Source organism: Nuphar pumila, chromosome 5 (genome assembly GCF_984573655.1).
Source record: "Nuphar pumila chromosome 5, dmNupPumi1.hap1.1, whole genome shotgun sequence".
NCBI classification, from domain to species: domain Eukaryota; kingdom Viridiplantae; phylum Streptophyta; class Magnoliopsida; order Nymphaeales; family Nymphaeaceae; genus Nuphar; species Nuphar pumila.
In genome coordinates, this window is record NC_143253.1 from 12,365,762 (window position 1) to 12,384,857 (window position 19,096).

General features: G+C 39.4%; 1 protein-coding gene and 1 pseudogene across 2 annotated transcripts; both read left to right on the top strand.

The window, feature by feature from the left end:
* The first annotated feature begins 2,750 nt into the window (after positions 1–2,750).
* On the top strand, positions 2,751–3,577 carry LOC149836810 (protein DMP4 pseudogene; annotated as a pseudogene). The gene has a single exon (XR_016432227.1). The product of XR_016432227.1 is annotated as a protein DMP4 pseudogene (transcript).
* Positions 3,578–7,710: 4,133 nt separating this feature from the next.
* Positions 7,711–17,086, top strand: LOC149836811 (triose phosphate/phosphate translocator TPT, chloroplastic-like). Its single transcript, XM_090005591.1, has 12 exons — positions 7,711–8,196; positions 8,305–8,379; positions 13,022–13,087; positions 13,180–13,258; positions 13,359–13,479; positions 13,577–13,672; positions 14,010–14,122; positions 14,281–14,358; positions 14,468–14,584; positions 16,350–16,449; positions 16,552–16,652; positions 16,875–17,086. The coding sequence occupies exons 1-12, from the start codon at positions 7,925–7,927 to the stop codon at positions 16,890–16,892; spliced, it is 1,236 nt and encodes a 411-aa protein (XP_089861717.1). The 5' UTR covers positions 7,711–7,924; the 3' UTR covers positions 16,893–17,086.
* The last annotated feature ends 2,010 nt before the right edge of the window (positions 17,087–19,096 follow it).

A 19,096-nucleotide genomic window follows, 5' to 3' on the forward strand; every position in this document is an offset into this window, starting at 1 on the left:
GACATTTTAGGAAATGCATCATTTTGGTTGTACAGTTCAATCATCTTCGGAAAGTTATTTATCTTATATTGGGAGGCATTTTTTAATGCAATCAGTCCTCTTCAGCATTTTTATGTGTCTGATCCTTACCTTCAAACTACTTAAATTCACCACTGCACCTTGGAAAAGTCCATCTATGACTATTTGGTAATAAACACAAAAAGACTGATCACTTGATATTTGTCAAGTGGGAAACTATTTGTATGTTTAAAATAGTAGAAAGAATGTGTTTAAGAAGATTAACTCTTGCCGTTAATTGTTTGAGTGAGATTTAAGGCAAACTACGCAAGATGCTCTTAATAATGATGGCAAGATGCATCCATCTTTCAATTAGGTTTGCCATAGATTGTATACATTCCGTTTTGGAGAAAAGCCTTATGTTGAGTTCCTTCTGCAAATATAGAGCCTTAAAGGGCTCTTGGTTCCATTTAGTGGTCGTTTGGAACAAGAACATATTTGGGTAAAGGCCAAAGTGGTTGGGAATTGGGATTCAGGGAGCACCTAAGTGCCAAGCTATGTGACACTAGCCAATCACATGACAGCATTGCATGGGGCACACAACAACACATTGCACCCATATGGAATGCTGTCATGTGATTGGCTATGTCAGGCGCTCCTTTGGATTCCCCTCTTGGGATGATCATGCTATCTATCTAATTATTTACATTTTACATGGTTTATAAAATACACATCTTCTTTCTTTATGGATAGGACAACATGAGATCTTCACGCACCTCAATTCATCATGAAAAAATAACCTTTCTTATGTTCTCTTTGTTTTTTTGAAAGAAAGTTTACTTTTATTCAGATCAAGCAGTCCTATGTTCTCGACCAATAAACAATGAAGGTAAGAAAGATCTCAAATCATTATTTCATCCTCTACCCTAAGGGAAAGATTCATTGGAAAGCCTATCAATGTGAATAATATAAAGGCTAATAAGTAATTCCAAATTTTTTATCCAACTCCTAAAGAAAAGGTTTCACTAGTGAATTCACAATGGAGAAGATGAACATGGATCTCTTGCTGAGATCATGGTGACAACATGAATGTTCAATATTCACTCCGATGATCTTTACTTGGGAGAAAGAGCTTAATTAGTTGTTTTATCAATGTAGGGAAGAACAACCAGCTGATACGAGAGGATAAAAAAAACACCTTAATAAATGGATGTCAAGGCAACTAAGGAAGGTGCCATCTGCTACCCAGATCTCTTCTGCATTTGATGTCAATTCCAATATCAAAGCGTGTTCCCCTCACCCATTGCCCACCTCTCGCTAAGTTTGCTTTATCGTCATACGCTGTTGGTAGCACTTACCAACTTATTGCCTTCAAAGTAACTGCTGCTCTGCTGAACTGCGACCTCTAAAAGTACAGTCGAACATTGATTTGCATTTGTTCAGCTTGGCTGGAAGGTTTGTCTTGATCAAACAAATTCACTGGGTCAGAAGAGGAAAATAAAACAAGCCCAAACATAGCAGAAAGGAAGGGCCATTATCCCAATCTCTTGTTTTATGTCAAGCTTAAGGGCAACTCTCTTAGATGATCCTCAACCTTTAGACCATTTCATGGGTGATGCTAATACTTCACCCATGTGCCAAACTTTCCCTACAGCTTCCTGGGTAGGCCAACTTAGGTGGGATTGGGTTCCACCTATTCATTGCTATAGATTTTGAAAACTGTAGACAATTTTATGCAGGCTTTGAGTAGAAGCCTGATTTTCGCCAATCGGCACCACCTATTAAGACTTATACAACATGAAGAGTACTAAACGTAGTGTTAAAGCTCTTTCCAAATACACCACTTTCTTGCAATTGATTCCAATTTCCAAACTCTACGTTAGCCTTTTTTTTTGGTTTATAACCCCAAGAAACCGCACCCGGCACACCAAGAATTAGTCGCGCTGGCTCAGCCTGTCATACCTACGGTCATCACTCACTCCTAAAACTTAAAACTTTGAGGCTAGGACTACATCTCGTTAGTCTAAAACCATGTTTTAGATGCAGGTTTTTCTCATTAAAAGTCTTTTATTAAATAGCATTGGACCATAACATTGGTCTTTGACTAAAACGTGCGTGCCTGACGTTTAGGTTTACTGCTCTCTCTCCTCAACTTTGTGATCCAGTGATCTCTTAACTGATACCTTACGTGTTCAGCCAATCACATGACAGCATCTCACGTGGGGCCTGTATTCTGTTACTGTAGGGCCTACGAGATGCTGTCATGTGATTGGCTGGAGCTACATAAGGTGGTCAGTTAAGAGAAAAGATCCCTAGATTTTCTCCTTTTTCTCCTCCAACCCTCTTGCCGATTTGGGCAGGAAGCAGCAAGGAATCCTCCTTTTGGCTAATCTAACGCATTGCATTGCCGTAGTTTTAGCCCCCCATGCCAAAATGTTCGTTGCTTGGCCGCTAACGCCTACCACCAAACATCTCTCTCTCTCTCTGAGGCACCGGAATAGAGAAACAGATACTTTAAGGGCTGGTGTAACCGTAAGCAAAGCAACGCCCCCCCCCCCCCCAATGCAAAGGAAGGTACATGAGAAAGCGTTAAGGCTTCCCTCCTAACTACCTTTCCTCTTAACAAAAAAACTCTCTATAAATCTCTAGCTGTAAACGTTATCACACACATCTGCGTCTGTGCAGGCAAAACCTCTCTCTCTCTCTCTCTCTCTCTCTCTCTCTCTCTCTCTCTCTCTCCTTTGATGGCGAAGATGATGAGCAGGAATGCAGACGAAGAGTCGCAGCAGCAGATGCTTCCGTTAGTGGGCAAGGACAAGGGCAACGAGCAGCTCGACAGTCCCGTACAGAAGGCCATCGGCCAGACGTTCAAGAGCACGGCCCACCTGGCGAACCTGCTGCCCACGGGGACCGTTCTGGCCTTCCAGCTCCTCTCCCCCGTCTTCAGCAACCAGGGCAACTGCGATCCCGCCAGCCGCTTCATGACCGCCTGTCTCGTCTTTCTCTCCAGCGTCTCCTGCTTCGTCCTCTGCTTCACCGACAGCTTCAAGGGTCCAGACGGCGTCGTCCGCCACGGGATCGCGACGTTCCGGGGGCTGTGGGTCTTGGACGGGGACAACATGAGCTGCCTGGAACCCGAGAGGGCCGCCGAGTACAGGATCAGGTTCATCGACTTCGTGCATGCACTCACTTCTATAATGGTGTTCGCCGCTGTGGCACTTCTTGATCGGAACGTCGTCAATTGCTTCTACCCGGTCCCGTCGGAACAGATGCGGCAGGTGCTGTCGTCTTTGCCTATTGGCATCGGGTTCTTGTCCAGCATGCTGTTCGTGGCGTTCCCGACCAAGCGCCACGGAATCGGATTCCCACTAACAGCTTAGTAAATGCATATCTATATTTTGATTCCCATCAATTAGAGCTCAATCCTGATGGGCTCTTCGACATTCTCTCTCTTAATTAGTTTTGAAGCAAATGTTGTACTTCTCTTGTACAAACTCAAATGAGATCAAATTATTGCAATGAGGCACGAGAAATGCCTTTCTCGATGGTAAGGTTTTTTGCTTGATTGCACTTTTGATTATAGTCAAAATGACTCCAATGTTACTCCATCCAAAGTGCTTTGGATGCGGCTCATCCTAACTTAAGCATCAAGCTTTCTCATTGGAACCCATTTACATTTTGTTTTTATCTTTTTCTTTCACATGCACCCTTCTCCATTAAGCAATGTTGTCAAAATCAGTCTGATTCGGCCTTTAAGGGATGGCAGTGGACCGGTGCGAGGGACAAGGTCTGGTCTCCACCCCAGCCCCGTCTCAAAATCCCCACCTCCATCACCGCATGGGTCTGGATTTTAACCTCCATCCCCATTTCAAGTCCTCCATCCCCGGTCTAAATGGGGTGCGGAATTTAAATGCGCATGTTGGAGCTCTTCTTCGACGATTGGGCATTCGATGATATATATATATATATATATATATGTGCGCGCACATGCGTGTGTAAAAATATTTGATACTAATGAAGGTAAGAAATTAATGAGTCAGAATCATATGAGCAAGTTATATCAACTCAATATAACCACATAGATGTGTTTTGCATAGAGTGTTTGATAAGGATGGAGACATGAATCTTGCATTTATGATGTAAAAACATGATCTTTTGAAATGTGAAATTTTGGCACATTGTGGGCTGCAGATTTTTAAACTCCTTTAAAATCCTAATTATGTATCGTAATCATATGATCCAAAACAAGTTTTCTACTAAACAAACCATGTAGAACACATATGTAACATTTCAACTAGAAAAAATTGAAATTTTTTAAATAAAAAGTAATTTATATTCATTAATTTCTTAAATTTTTTTTAAAGGCAATCTAAGGTTAGGCAGACTCTTACGAGTTATACAACTATACCACTGGGTTTTGAACCTGCAACGTCCCAATACAAAGTGACTTGCACTAGCTGCTCCTATCAGAGAAGCCTAGCCCCCATTGGTACTCTTCATTAGTTTCTCTCTCTCTCTCTCTCTCTCTCTCTATATATATATATATATATATATATATAGAGAGAGAGAGAGAGAGAGAAAAGTAGTTTCAGGTTTCATGAGGTTTTGCTAAGTTCTTTGGAGAAAGTTGTCCAAAAAGTTACTTTTCTCAAACCTAAAGCAGCTTTTGAAAAGTGCGGGCACAACTTTGTTAGTGTTGACCAATGCTATCAAAATTGATATGAATCGGCCAATTCAATCTGATTGGCCTCTTAGGCGGTGTTTGATGCACCGGACAAACGACGCTTGGGCAGAACAAGCGGCGTTTGTCTGGTACTCACCAGGGGGTGCGACTGGTGCTTTCCATGCCGACCAGTTGTAATTAGGGGTGTCAACGGGTCGGGTTTGGTTTGGACCTAGGTGAAACCTGACTTGGACTAGATTTTCAGGTATGGTATCGGGTACGAACTCAGGTTTAATCAGGTCTACTATGAGAAAAATCATACCGTGACCCAATAAGAACTACATGAACCAGACCCAAACCATACCTGATAAAATAATATTTTTTATCATTTTTACATTGAAAATTTGTGGGTCTTAATCAGAACTCGGGTCAGGCCCGGGTCTGGCAAAACACGAAATTACAACTATTTTTTAAAAAAATGGGTTGATTTTTTTTGTTTAACCACCCAAATGGGGCCGATTCTGCTCTGAATTGATACCTTTACATGTTACATATAATTAAATAAGGATAACTTTTGAAATGGCTTGATTAAAAAGTGATATGATCCGATTTTGGACCGGTTTTATCATCTTGAAAAAAAAAATATCACTTGTTAATGAACTGGCTTTAACAACATTGGTTTCGACTATTTTTCATGACAATCAATGGCTCCCTTAGCAGAGGCGAAGCTGGGGGGGGGGGGGGGTGGCAGGACTGGGCTGCCTCCCGGAACAGTTAATTTTTTTTTTTTTAAAGCCTAGTCCTAGCCCAGCCCTGATTCCATATGAAATAGATTTTTATCCATTTTTGTAGCCCAGTCCTAACCCAGCCCTGACTGCAGCAAATTTGTTTGATTTGTCCATATGAAATAGATTTTTATTAATAATTGTAGCCATTTTTATTTTATCTCAAAAAAAAAAATCTTTTTTTCCTACACACCTGTTTGCCCCCCCCCCCCCGGCTCACATGAATCCTAGCTACGCCACTGTCCCTTAGTGAAATTGTCCAATGCTTTTGGTGAAAATGATGATACAAAGATGTTGCTCTTTCGTAGATTACACCCTATTCCTTAGTGACAAAAGTTAAAAACGGCAAAATATAGTTTTTCAAAAAACTCACGAGAATTTGAAAAATTTTCATAAATCTTGCATTTTTGCAGCAAAATCTCGGCAATAAAAAAATAAATTTAAAAATATATAAAAATCATTTTTATAAAAAAATTATTAATAAATTTTATTTTTTTAAAAATACATGGGTTTTTCATGATAAATAGCCATTTAAAACTCAAATATTGTGTTTAAATCATGATATTTATGTTTTTCATAAATCTCACGATATTTTGAAAATCTCGCAAGAAATTGCCCTTTTAAACTTTCAGGCAATGTCTCGTGATATTATCATGAGATTTTTCATAAATCTCATGATATTTGTCACTATGCCTTATTCAACACACTAAACACAAATTGCACGAAGTGAAATATAATGAATGAACATTTTGTTTTTTTGGAAGGCAAGCTGGGGTTAGGCAGACCCCTAACAGTTATATGACTATACCATTGGATTTTGAACATGCAACATCCCAACACAAGGTGACGTACACTATTTGCTCCTACCAGACAAGCGGAGCCCGGTTGGTTAGACTGAAGAAACATGCTTAATGGGGTTTTCTAGCTTTTTCTGTTTTTTTTATCATACAGATGACCCAAGCGCCTAGCTTGTGGTGGCACATGTAGAACTAAGCTCTAAATCTAGCACATGTGCTTGATACAATATATATATATATATATATATATATATATAGGCGGATCTGGGAGGGGGACCCGAAACAGTCAAAAAAAATTTTTTTTTTTTAAAGCTGAGTCCTAGCCCAGCCCTGATTCCATATGAAATAGATTTTTATCCATTTTTGTAGCCCAGCCCTGACTGCAGCAAATTGTTTGATTTGTCCATATGAAATAGATTTTTATTAATAATTGTAGCCATTTTTTATTATATCTCAAAAAAAAATTTTCCGGGGCGCTGCCCCACAAGCCCCGACTATCAAACCAGTTTTTTTTTCAACATCCCTGTTTGCCCCAAACCCCCCCCCCCCCCTCAACTGTGTGTATATATATATATATATAATGTCGTGCTAAATGAAACGTACTAAATGAGTTTTTTAGGTTTTTTTGTTTTATTTTTAAATTCTAACAGTACAGATGTGATTTATGTATTTGATTTTATAGTGAGCAGCTCTTGAAGTGTTCTATTCCTATACTTTGAAAATTCAATCGTCTAACATCTTTGTAAATTTTTAAGTTTCAAATATTATTTTTTTATCTAAAATACATGATTCAGGTATAGATTCTTCGTAAATCGATCATGTGGGATTAGAGCCATATATATATATATATATATATATATATATATGTGTGTGTGTGTGTGTTTGCGCGCTCTGTCAGTGGTGAGATTTTTGGGCTTTGAGTAGATGTATAAAGCATGGGAAACCTACCATCCACTCCCGCCACCGTTTATTTGCAGGTTTAACGCTACGTGTATTTTAGCAGGGCGACTCCGCCCTCTTGACGTTTATGGGTGGCCTACGTCGGTCCTGAGATGACAGCAGCACTGAATCTTGGAGCAGCTCGATCACCCCAACTCGATGTGCCCAGCTTGACTGTGAAGACAATCAATATTGTCAGTATCGATACTGAATCGTTGGACCACCGATTCAGTTGTATCGGCGTACACGGATACTCAACTGAATAGTTTTGTACGGTCCAAAAATAATAAAAAATTATTATGTGTGTTAAAATCATTAAAATATTTTTTTTAAAAAGTTTTTTTTTGGTATTTTTTATATTTATTAAAAATTAACCGATTCAGGACGATACTGATAACATTGCCATGGAGTCCACCTTACACGCCCAACTTAGCCCACCAATCTGATCGAACCTTCTTTCCCTGTTAGTAGCGGGCATACTGTTCGGAGCCCAACCCAATTATTCAGGAAAAGCGAGTGAGATGACGATATGATTTGGACGAGTGGACAACACGGTGCCACATCGCCCATTCATCCATTGGGTTATGGATAAGGGTCTGTCCATCCCTCCACCAATAATGCTTTAGTGCCCACCCACCTAAAGAGAGGGAGAGAGCGACTCTCCACTTCATGTCCCTCTGACAAGGGAAACTGCACCAACAGATTACTAACAACCCAAAACCAATTTGCCAAACTGCTCACCAATGGCGAGCACCACAGCATCTGCAGCAGGGAGCATTGCCAATCTTTGCCAGAGCAAGAAGGTTGGTAGGGATGGTGATTGTGGAAGAGAGAGCGGATGGGTGAGGTGCAGCAGCAAGCCCGTAGGTGGAGGTGGGAACCTCGTCTCCGGTCGCCAGCTGAGGCCAGCATTGCTTCTGGATGGGACAGCCTGGCCATCACTAAGGAAGAGGCAGCACCACCTTCGCCTTCAGCCCGTCCGCGCCGCGGCAGCTGAAGGTGGAGAAACCTCCGGGTGAGGTCTGTTTTCCTTTTATTTTTTTCCTTTCGGAATCGCGTCGCCGCAGGATCGGAGCGAAGCGCTTAATTCGCATTCTCCGGTGGGTGTGCTTGTGTCTTGCAGGGAAGGGGAGATCTCTCCCGTTGGGTTTGCTCAGAAATATCCTGCTTTGGTCACTGGATTCTTCTTCTTCATGTGGTAACGTCTCCTCATTCTTCAATTATTATATCATATCACTCGTGTTGAATTCTCTTCCTATTTACTTGTTGGTAAGTTTACTCTCATCACAGTCTCCAAATAAGTAACTAATGGCCCTCCTGCAACAGAAGTAAATAAGTTTCAAAATTAGAGTTTTTTTTAGTTTTGAATTTTTTATCAAATATCTAAATTACTAATACCGGGTCTTGTATGGACCGGGTCCGGATCTAGATGAGTTGTGGTCCAGATCTGACCCGAGTCCTGTTTGAACCGGGTTTGGGTCTGTGTCGGGTTTCTGGATCCGACCTGGGTCCTGTATGGCCCGGGTCCGGATCGAGATCGAGTTGAGGTCTGGATCCGACCCGGGTCCTGTTTGGATTGAGTTCGAATTTAGATGGGTTAATTTGAGTATCCGAATTCGACCCGAACTCATTTATGGTTCTGTATCTGATCTGGACAGACCAGACCCAAGATCCGGATCTGACTCAGATTATTTACTGGATCTGGATCCGGATTGAATCGGATCAAATCCGAAATAGGGTTCATGCATTATTTATAGGGGTGGCAATCGGGTCGGCGGGTTGGTAGGTCGGGTTAACGGGTTGGCGGGTCAGAATACCTCAACACGAACACAACCCGTTTATTAAATGGGTCGGATGTGGCAAACACGAACACGACCCATTTATTAAATGGGTAACCCAACACGACACGGTTAACCCATTTAATAAATGGGTCGGGTCGACACAACACGATTACACAACACGGCAACCCGTTTATTAAACGGGTCAACCCGATAATATAGACACGATAACCGACCCGAAAAACCTATCCAATCCGAGTAACACAATTAGAAACACACGAAAAAAATACATATTATACTTTTTTTCTGCAAATCTCAATATGGAATTATACTACCAACATCAACATAAAACTTCAATATATATATATATATATATATATATATATATATATATATATATATATATATATATATATATATATATATATATATATATATATATAAACGGGTTGCGGGTTGACGGGTTCGTGTAAACGGGTTGACCCGCCCACCTAACCCGTTTATTAAACGGGTCAAACGGGTTGACGGGTTGGCATACCCCTAACATGACCCGTTTAATAAACGGGTTAGGCGGGTCGACCCGTTTATGACACGAACCCATTTAAGCCAAACCCTAACCCGGCTAAGAAGCGGGTTGGCGGGTCGGGTCAGATTTTGCCACCCCTAATTATTTACACCTGAACCGGTTTTATGACTAATATGGGGTGTTCCAGTAACGATTCATAACATTTTTTAACCAGTTCTTATCAGTTTTTCACTAGTTCTTATCAATTTTTCACTAGTTCTTGAATATAGAGACCTTGTTTTCATGAATCAGTGAAGGAACAGGGACTTTTTCATTTGGTTTTAAGGGTTTATAGACTTTTGTACATGTTTTGGACGGGTTCAACAGTTCTAGGACCGGTTCAAACCCTTAGTTGACCAGTTCGGGGCCATTTCAGACCGGTTCAGAGCATCTTTAGACCAGTTTCAGCATGAGGACCCTGGGTTTTACCCAAAAGAGCATGTTTTTGTTATTTTTCATGCTTTATAAGTATTTATTATCATGAAAGTATGGCATTTTCTATGCATTTGATGATTATTTAAAATTATGCATAATATTTAAGCATGAATTATGACTAAATTTATTAAATTTGTGATGTGTTTTTATCAAAATTTATTTATGCATATAAGGTAAAGCATGAACTTGTATTTTTTATGATATAATACATATTTCATTATTAATATACATGCATTATCATGTGTGTAAGGGCATGCTCCATAATACGAATATGTTTGCGGTAAAAGATCTCGATTAACTGACTCATGCAATTACCAAAGTAATCTGAGTTATGTTGATTGAAGATTCTTTGGACCGTGTTAAGATTCGGTATTATGATTGTGTGTGACTTTATGAAACAATGATTCTACTCAAAGATAGGTCATTGTGTTCCAAATTTACATAGAGTATAATAGTAGATGTATATATCAACCCATAAAGCATGTTCGTACCCAAAAGTACAGTGTTGCATTGCCTCTAGTTACATGATTTGCTAGTTTCACCAATTGAAGTCAATTCTTTGTGAATTGACAAGATGAGGCAACTATAAGTATTATCGTTTCCATCAAAGTGGAACGATAATGGTCCAATTATGCTTGTCTAAAAAAAGGTAAATAATAAAGAGTCCTGCATTTACATTTTCAATACGAAACTCGTATAGAGCGATTAATCTCTCACTCATATGGAGAATAGAACAACTTCTCTGAAGGTTGTCTATGAGAAGTGGGAGCGCTTAAAAGGATGTCTATGAGAAGTGGGAGTGCTTGAATAATCTTATCATGTTGCTTTTGCAATCGCAAGTGACTAAGAATATTTAAGGTATCATCTCTCACTGCAGGACAATGAAGCAATTTCTTAAAGCCATTGGGGCAGAAATTATTTATTTTATACGAGATTTTATCTCAGGCCATATGGATTAGAAACTTCATTATGGATCTTGGCATAATGGATTCTATTAGAAGAACACTAAAAATCTTATGTAATAATGAAGTTGTCGTGTCTTTATTAAATAACAATAAGAGTTCAACCTTACATCGATACATAGAGTTAAAGTACTTTATTCTTAAAAAAATAACTAAAAATCATCTAGTATGTATTAATACAATCAGTATGAAGGAAATGACTGTGGTTTCCCTTACTAAAAGGCTAGCACCAGGATTATATTCTCAACATGTAAAGGAGATGGGTCTGTTTGATTCCTTCTGATATATGACAATATATTATGGTTATATGTGATCATATTTATGAAGCTAAATTGATGGTCTATAGTTTTGTGTATTGTTAATTCTAGATAAAGATCTCTCATTTTGGTAGAGAAAATAGTAGAATAACAATGTTAAAAGACCAATAGAATGGGTTAGAGACCAATTTGTTCATAAAATTAATTTTAATATGCTAAAATACTGAAAATGAATTATATTGTAGTGCATGAAAATATGACATTTCATAAAGAGGTGTTCTTCTTTATGATTCATTTTTATGATATAGGATAGCATGTGAACCCACATTGAAAATTCAATCAAGATAACAGTAAAACCTTGATGAAGTATTTTTTCATGTCAATGGGTCAAGTGGGAGAATGTTGGAATATGGATCCGATCCAACCTGATGTGATCCAGTTTGACATGAGTACATCATGGAATGGCATAACTCATGGGAGTTACAAGGTAGTTATTGCAACTGCCCATGCAGGGTAACCACTGATTGTGGTAACCACCCACTCTCCTCCCACTATAAATTGAGGCATGGTTGCTTGATGAGTGCAACCAAGGGGTGTCATCTTTCTCTCATTTGGGTTTAGGGTCCTGCTCACCATCGACTTGATGGTCTGGGCTCATCGTGGGCATCGATAAGTTGAGGAGAACGCCGAGCATCCGTGTACGCTAGTTTCATCCATGGGGTCTACCAGTATGTATTTCTGCTTTTACATTCCAGTTCTGTTTTGATGAATGCCAACATAGGACTCTAAAATCACAACCAGGTTGTTGGGATATCACATGTGAGGTTTAAAAATTGATGGTGGTGGTGGTGGTGGTGAATTATTGAATGCTGATTTATTCTCATGGTGATTCATAACAAAGATGAGATCATGACTAGGTAGTTATCATTTAATAAAGTCCAAGGTACAACTTGTAGTTAGTTGTGTAAGAATTCATTCTATAATTTGAGTTTATACATTGTTGTGTTTGATAACTTGCCTCGATTTAATGTAGGGCCTACAGAACTTACTGCCACCACATCATTCATGAGCATGAATCTTTTGTAATCTAATCTTGTTGGATGGATTGAATGGGATAATTAAACCTATCATAACCAAGGTATCTCGAATTGAATCTCACTGGGGGAAATCTTCCAGCTTATAATGGGCGGATTCATTATATGCTTAAATTAAGATAGAGTGGTGCCTCTATTTTTTACAAGGAATGCTGGGCGATTATGGCCCCCTCAATGCTACATCATGAGCATAATACAGTATTACAAGTGATCCTCCAATCCAAGGCTTTATCTTTCCATGGAACACGATCACCTACCCTTCTCACTATATTAAAAAGTCTGCATCAATTTGGCTAGGCATCCGTGAAAAGAATCTTGCATGATTGGATGCTGTTGACTAGTTTTGATATGCGCTGAACAAGAGTTCTCTTCCCATCTTGTGCATACGCCTATAGTCGTTTGAGGGGACCATAAGTTAACATCACCACTTGAGTCGAAACCTGAGAGACAGGTTTATTAACATCATCTTTTCTGTTGGCATCTCCATCTGCAGCACTATCTTCATCTTCATCATCATCCTTAAGGGCATGGTCTCCTTTGGATTTGTTAGTACCCCACCCTCCATTACCATTAAGATAGAGTGGTGCCTCTTTACTTTATGAAAATGATGTTTGCTAAAATAATGAAGCACTTTAATTTTGACTTTTGTATGTAGTTGAGGATAGTGTAGAAAATGGAGAAAATATGTTTGTTGCTAGGACTTGATGAACGGTGGAAAGAGTTTGTCTGAAGAACAATTTCATTTGCAGGTACTTTCTCAATGTTATATTCAACATTCTGAACAAAAAGATATACAATTATTTCCCGTATCCCTAGTAAGTGCTGGCTATCTTTGTTGTCTCTTGGTTTGTGAAACCTTGATAATATCGGTTCTCGAATTACTAAAATTGTTTGGCGAGCATTCCAGTTTTGTCTCAGTGGTGCATTTGCTGGTTGGTGTGCTGTACTGTCTAGTAAGCTGGGTTGTTGGCCTCCCCAAACGTGCTGTGAGTTGTCTTAAGTTTGCTTTCTTCATATGCCATGAGGCTTACTGTCTAGTGCATGCTAACTGGGTCATGTGTTCTGAGCTCGTGCAATTCTGTGCAGCCTCTAGACTCCAACCTCTTCAAACTACTGGTTCCTGTTGCTGTCTGCCATGCCATTGGTCATGTTACTAGTAATGTATCCTTTGCAACAGTAGCAGTTTCTTTCACCCATACCATCAAAGGTATATCTTGGTCATCTCTAAGTGAATGGCTTGAAACTGAACATTTATGTATATAGATTATTTAAAATGTATGACTAAAAGAATGACAGCTGAGCAGCTCTGGAGCCCTTCTTCAATGCTGCTGCTTCCCAATTCATTCTTGGGCAACAGATCCCACTGACTTTATGGCTATCTCTTGCACCAGTCGTTATTGGTAAGCATCTTCCTGCATCCCTTAACGTTATCTCAATCTAAATACTAAATTATGGTATTTCTGTTAAATGTTGTCTATATCAAAACAGGCAGTGGCCAGTGTGCTGCCAGGTTATATCTGCATTACATAAAACCATTCATATAGCAGATCACATCATCGAACTCATAGTTGGCTGCTGCTTTCTTTGCATTTCCCACAGAGGACTTTATCATGAAATCATTGCCTTCACTGTTTTTTGACACATATTGATGCCCTTTCTCAACTAATCACTATCAGTTGCCTCCTTGCATCTCCCTATGACAGCTGAATTGGACTTATCCAACTTTGAATGTTTCAGGTGTGTCCATTGCATCATTAACTGAGCTATCATTCAACTGGACTGGATTTATCAGTGCAATGATTTCTAACATCTCATTTACATATAGAAGTATCTATTCAAAGAAAGCCATGGTCTCTCTCTCTCTCTCTCTCTCTCTCTCTCTCTCTCTCTCTCTCTCTCTCTGTGTGTGTGTGTGTGTGTGTGTGTGTGTGTGTGTGTGTGTGTGTGTGTGTGTGTGTGTGTGCCCCCATAGGCACATATTTACTGTTTCATCCTGTGGGCATTGCAGACAGGCATGGACAGTACCAATGTCTACGCATATATTTCAATCATTGCGCTGTTCGTCTGCATTCCTCCAGCTATCATCGTAAGTATTGCTTCCAGTTCGTGTGTACGATAACAGAGAATGATGTGGCACATCACCTTTTTCTTTTTAGTATTCGCTTTTGGAATTGGAATGTCATGCCTTTTTGCAGGTTGAGGGTCCTCAGCTGCTACAGTTTGGTTTTAAAGATGCCATTGCCAAAGTTGGTATGACCAAGTTTTTTTCTGATCTCTTTTGGGTCGGCATGTTTTACCATCTTTACAATCAGGTACACCATCCACTCCAAACTGTTTTAAATGCAACACTCGTTTTATGCAGTTCATGAAAAATTGCTCTTTAGATGCTTGCACCTATGCCTTAACCAAAGATTTTCAGTATCCACTGTAAATCTAAACATTTCTAAAAAATAAAAAAAAGAAACAAAAACAGGAATACACACATACAAACAAGTAAACTTTAATATCTCAACTATAAGCACAAATGCATATGCACACTCACAATGGAAACCCTTCGCTACACCAAAGGATGATTGGACAGTGATTGATTTCAGTGAACCTTTCTTGATTCTACATGTAATATTTTTTATATAAAATGCACTACCACGTGTTAAGATTATATGATAATAGATTAAGGGGAACTTGCAAATTAAACTTTGGATTTGGGGTTTACTTAATAAATAACGTAGCAAAATCATAACATCATTATGCTTCCTTGTTGTTCACCCTTTCTCCTATCAATCCTACAACTCTTGTTCAAGATGCACTCCAAAAATAAAAAGCAAATTGAGTTCATCGTGACTTTCGATAATAAGTGTCGTATTCCAGAATGTTGCCAGCCTTGCTACATGTTAAGGTATACTGTTGAGTTTATTCTTCAAACGTTTAATTGTTGATTGGAACAGGAAAAGTGGGAAAACAGAATTTGTATTTGCAATTTTTTTCCAATAGCACTTTTTCTCGCCATAAGGTTTTTTCTATGACTTGAGATTTGACGTGTTAGATTCATAAGAAATGGCTTTAGTGTCCTTTTGGACTTCTTTAATATTTTTAGCTCAGGTTGTTAAGGGACTAGCTTATTCATATGCACTTGGTATTCAGGCAGAGGATACCTGATAGTGACTGATTTGGTGCTTGTTAAGTTCACTTGTTGCATGTTGCTGTAACTTGGCACTTGTTAGTTGTTGTTTGTTGACTGGCAGTTGACGCTTGTAGTCAATTAGTGGGTATAGACGAGAACTACTTCTAATACTCTAATTCATCCAATTCCTTTTTATAGTAATTTTCTGTTATTTTTGGACTTTGTGCTATTTATGTTGAGGCCTATGCCTCACCTCATTGGGAGCTAATGGTTATTTCCATGAGGGTGCTCCAGATGCTGTTCATATTTAGAAGAGAATGAACAGCATCCAAGACCCTGAAATTGAAATGCCCAAAACTTTCCTCAAGACTACTGTAAGTTTCAATGCCATTGCATTGCTTGAGTGTTCAACAGCTCACCTGACATGAGCTTTGGATGCCATTCATCATTCAGACAAATGGGATCCAAGGTCAGGGAGTGTGCCTCTGACCGTATCCACTCTCCACCTCATTTAGCTGGATGGGCCACTGTCTGCTTAAAGCCTTCTAAAAAACCATGAGAATATACAGGTGAAAAGATGCAGTAAACAGATCTTAACCAAGAATTTACTGAACGTGCACTATCTTTTATCAGCATTGGTGCAGATATGAACATCTGAAGATTGTATTCATATAATTGCACTGGTAGAACAGAGAATATGCTGATTGTTGAATGCACAATATGTGATGAATCACATGATACTGCAGACTCGTGCTCATTAAACACGCAATCTCTTGAATTTGCACACACCTTTTTATAAGGGCAGGTTGTCTCCTTTTCCCAAAGCAAGAAATAAAAAGTTAGTGTATACCCAACTGTCATAAGAGAAGTTAAACACCAGAAAGTTTAAAACCCATCCCCAACTGGAAAAATAATTCAACTGAATTTGATCATTGCCTCGATTGACTTTTTCTCAGCTGGCAACAAATACGCTAGAACGGGTAGCTCCCCTTACACATGCAGTTGGGAACGTGTTGAAGCGTGTATTCGTCATTGGATTCTCAATCATAGTTTTCGGTACTTACTGACATACCTCTTGTTTATCAACTGTATTTTGCTTCTCCTTTCCCACCTTGCCAACAAGGCTGGATTATGAACATCATCATTATGTAACTGCAGGAAACAAGATCTCTACCCAAACAGGAATTGGAACAGTTATTGCTATTGCTGGAGTAGCACTCTATTCGCTCATCAAAGCCAAAATGGAAGAAGAGAAAAGGGTAAGATCTAAGAACTCAAATTTCATAGACCTGAAAATAAGCACCCAACAATGCCTTGACGAACAAGTGGCCAACCGATAAAATATTAAGTTTCAGTTGTGGCAACTTTGGCTACTCAGGTTAACTAGATTGTGCATTTTTCATCTTCTCTGCGCTAAGCTGCGCTTAAGTTGCAATCATTTTTGTTAAAACATTGCCTAAGTTTTGAATATGTGAATGCAGAAGCAGAAACTTGCGTAAGATGGGAGACTGGTCTCATAAGAAACTTTGGAGAGAAACTTGTGGGTGGCTTGGTTCTCTCTCAATTTATGTTCTCTTGTTTGGAGCACATGATTTCCAAGAACCATTGTGTTGGTGTGTGTAATCGTATTTCTTCTTTCTTTACAGCATGCCGCAAAATAAATAAACAGGCCGAAGTAGCATTTTCTTTCTCACTTATTTACTGTCTTAACTGTACATTCTGTGATTGATAGCTCCATTCATTTCCAGTTGAGCCAAACTCAATCAGGCTACCCTCAGAGATGGCCCTGGCCTGGCCCTGATCCTAACAGGGTTATAGCTATTAAGCTCGCCCCTAAACTTAAAGAGAATGATGGTGTGTCGAGAGAATTCCTATAATGTCAAAGGAAATGATGGTTATGGTGTTCCCATCATGATGATAATGGTGTGAAACCTGATATCAGTGTTGATCATCATGGATAATGATCTTGATACAGGTTCTTATACATGAAACATAGTCATGTATGGTGATACTGATATTGGTGATTAAGTGGGGAACATCTGCCACAGTTACTGAAAGGATAGAGAGTCTCTTCATGCCTACCATGTCTCAGCATGACACCAAGCCTAGTTGGTTGTTGAACCGGACTGGTCTGATCTAGGCCCTACTAGGTCTTACCTTTGAATCTGCCACCATTAGCGCTCCAAATGGGTGAAGGCCATTAGATGATACTTTGCATAAGTGGGCTGGTAAGAACAGCAATCTTTATTGCTTCTTTGGGCCTTATTTGGTAGCAAAGTGAGGAACACGGATTTAGACGCAATATTTCACTCATGAATTCTGGTCCCGGATTTATCACTAGGACTAGAGAACAGCCCGTTCTTACGAACAGGTCACATACATGCACATAACACACACTCACATGCAGTCATACACACATCCTATAACTTGAAAATTATCTCTAATTATCTGATTTTTTAATAATTAGTATATTGGTTCTCTCTCTCTCTCTCTCTCTCTCTCTCTCTCTCTCTCTCTCTCTCTCTCTCTCGTGTGTGTGACGGGGACATTTTTTCCCACTATGAAATTCTAAAACAAAATTGTAAATAACATATATACGAGAACGCATCCCATGTCATAAAAAAAAAAGGTATAACTGTCTCAATATTTTCCACAATGCTGCCCATGGCCCGTCTTTAAGTAGTAAGAATAAGATAAGCACATGTTGCCCATATGGATGGCCATAAATTTTTTAGCATAAAATCATTTATCATCATCATCATAATGATAAAAACACAATACCATGGTCCCATCTACCATCATGTTAATGGGTCCAGCAATCGCTAGGTTGCACGTGCAAAGGATTTGCTGGCACAACCTTGACCATTACTCTGAGTTGATTGTAGCTGAAAAAGGCTAAGCTTGTCAAGTAGCTTTGGTTACTAAAAGTGTTACATCCTTTCAAACCTGGGAATTTTACCAAGACCAGCACATTTTTTAATGGCTTTAAATATCCTAAAGCATATTTAACGGAACCACATTGGAAGTCATGTTTTGACAGTGTTGCTCTTTATTTCGTAAGAACAATACATAAGCCCCCCTCACCCCCCAACCCAAAAAAAAAAAAATTGGGCATTTGGTAGCTTCTCGCATAGTTGATATTTGAATCAACTGAATAATCACACCGACACCTTTCAAGTTACGGTGAGTACCCCGGTTCTCAGAACAGGTGTATATTTTGATATCAAGGATCAGATCCTTTATCTCTGGCCTAACACCATAATCATCAAATCCCACTTCAATTATGACTGTCACGGCCTAGTTTGCCCCAAGATGGCATTCATCAAATAGAGGTATGAGCCCCCTCCAACTCTGGATTACTGTCATCTTATTTCTTGGCATTGGATTATTTTTCTTTCCACATAGTCTCCCGTTGAATGAAGCGAGGTGAGGTGCATGGATATTCTCTTATCATCCTTTGTTTTCCTTTATCCATGAATCTGATGCCTTCACCTTGAGTACCCTTGGCAGCTTTCAGGAAAAGTGGATTTCCGTCATTGTATTTTCCCAGACCTTCAAATGATTGGTAGCCTAACTTCAATAGCATTGACCACCCGAGATCCCCTGTTTGCTGAGAGGTCAGATCTGGGTTCAGGCAACATGCCAGATCCAACACCTTGAACGTGTTGCTGGAGGTTTTCAAACACTCCCATTTTAGTGCTAT

Excerpts from the sequence above, each read along its gene's own strand:
- LOC149836811 (XM_090005591.1), top strand. The coding sequence starts at position 7,925 with ATGGCGAGCACCACAGCATCTGCAGCAGGGAGCATTGCCAATCTTTGC. Across the intron at positions 8,197-8,304 it reads GAAGGTGGAGAAACCTCCGG|GGAAGGGGAGATCTCTCCCG; the intron begins GTGAGGTCTGTT and ends TGTGTCTTGCAG. Across the intron at positions 13,673-14,009 it reads TCTTGCACCAGTCGTTATTG|GTGTGTCCATTGCATCATTA; the intron begins GTAAGCATCTTC and ends TGAATGTTTCAG.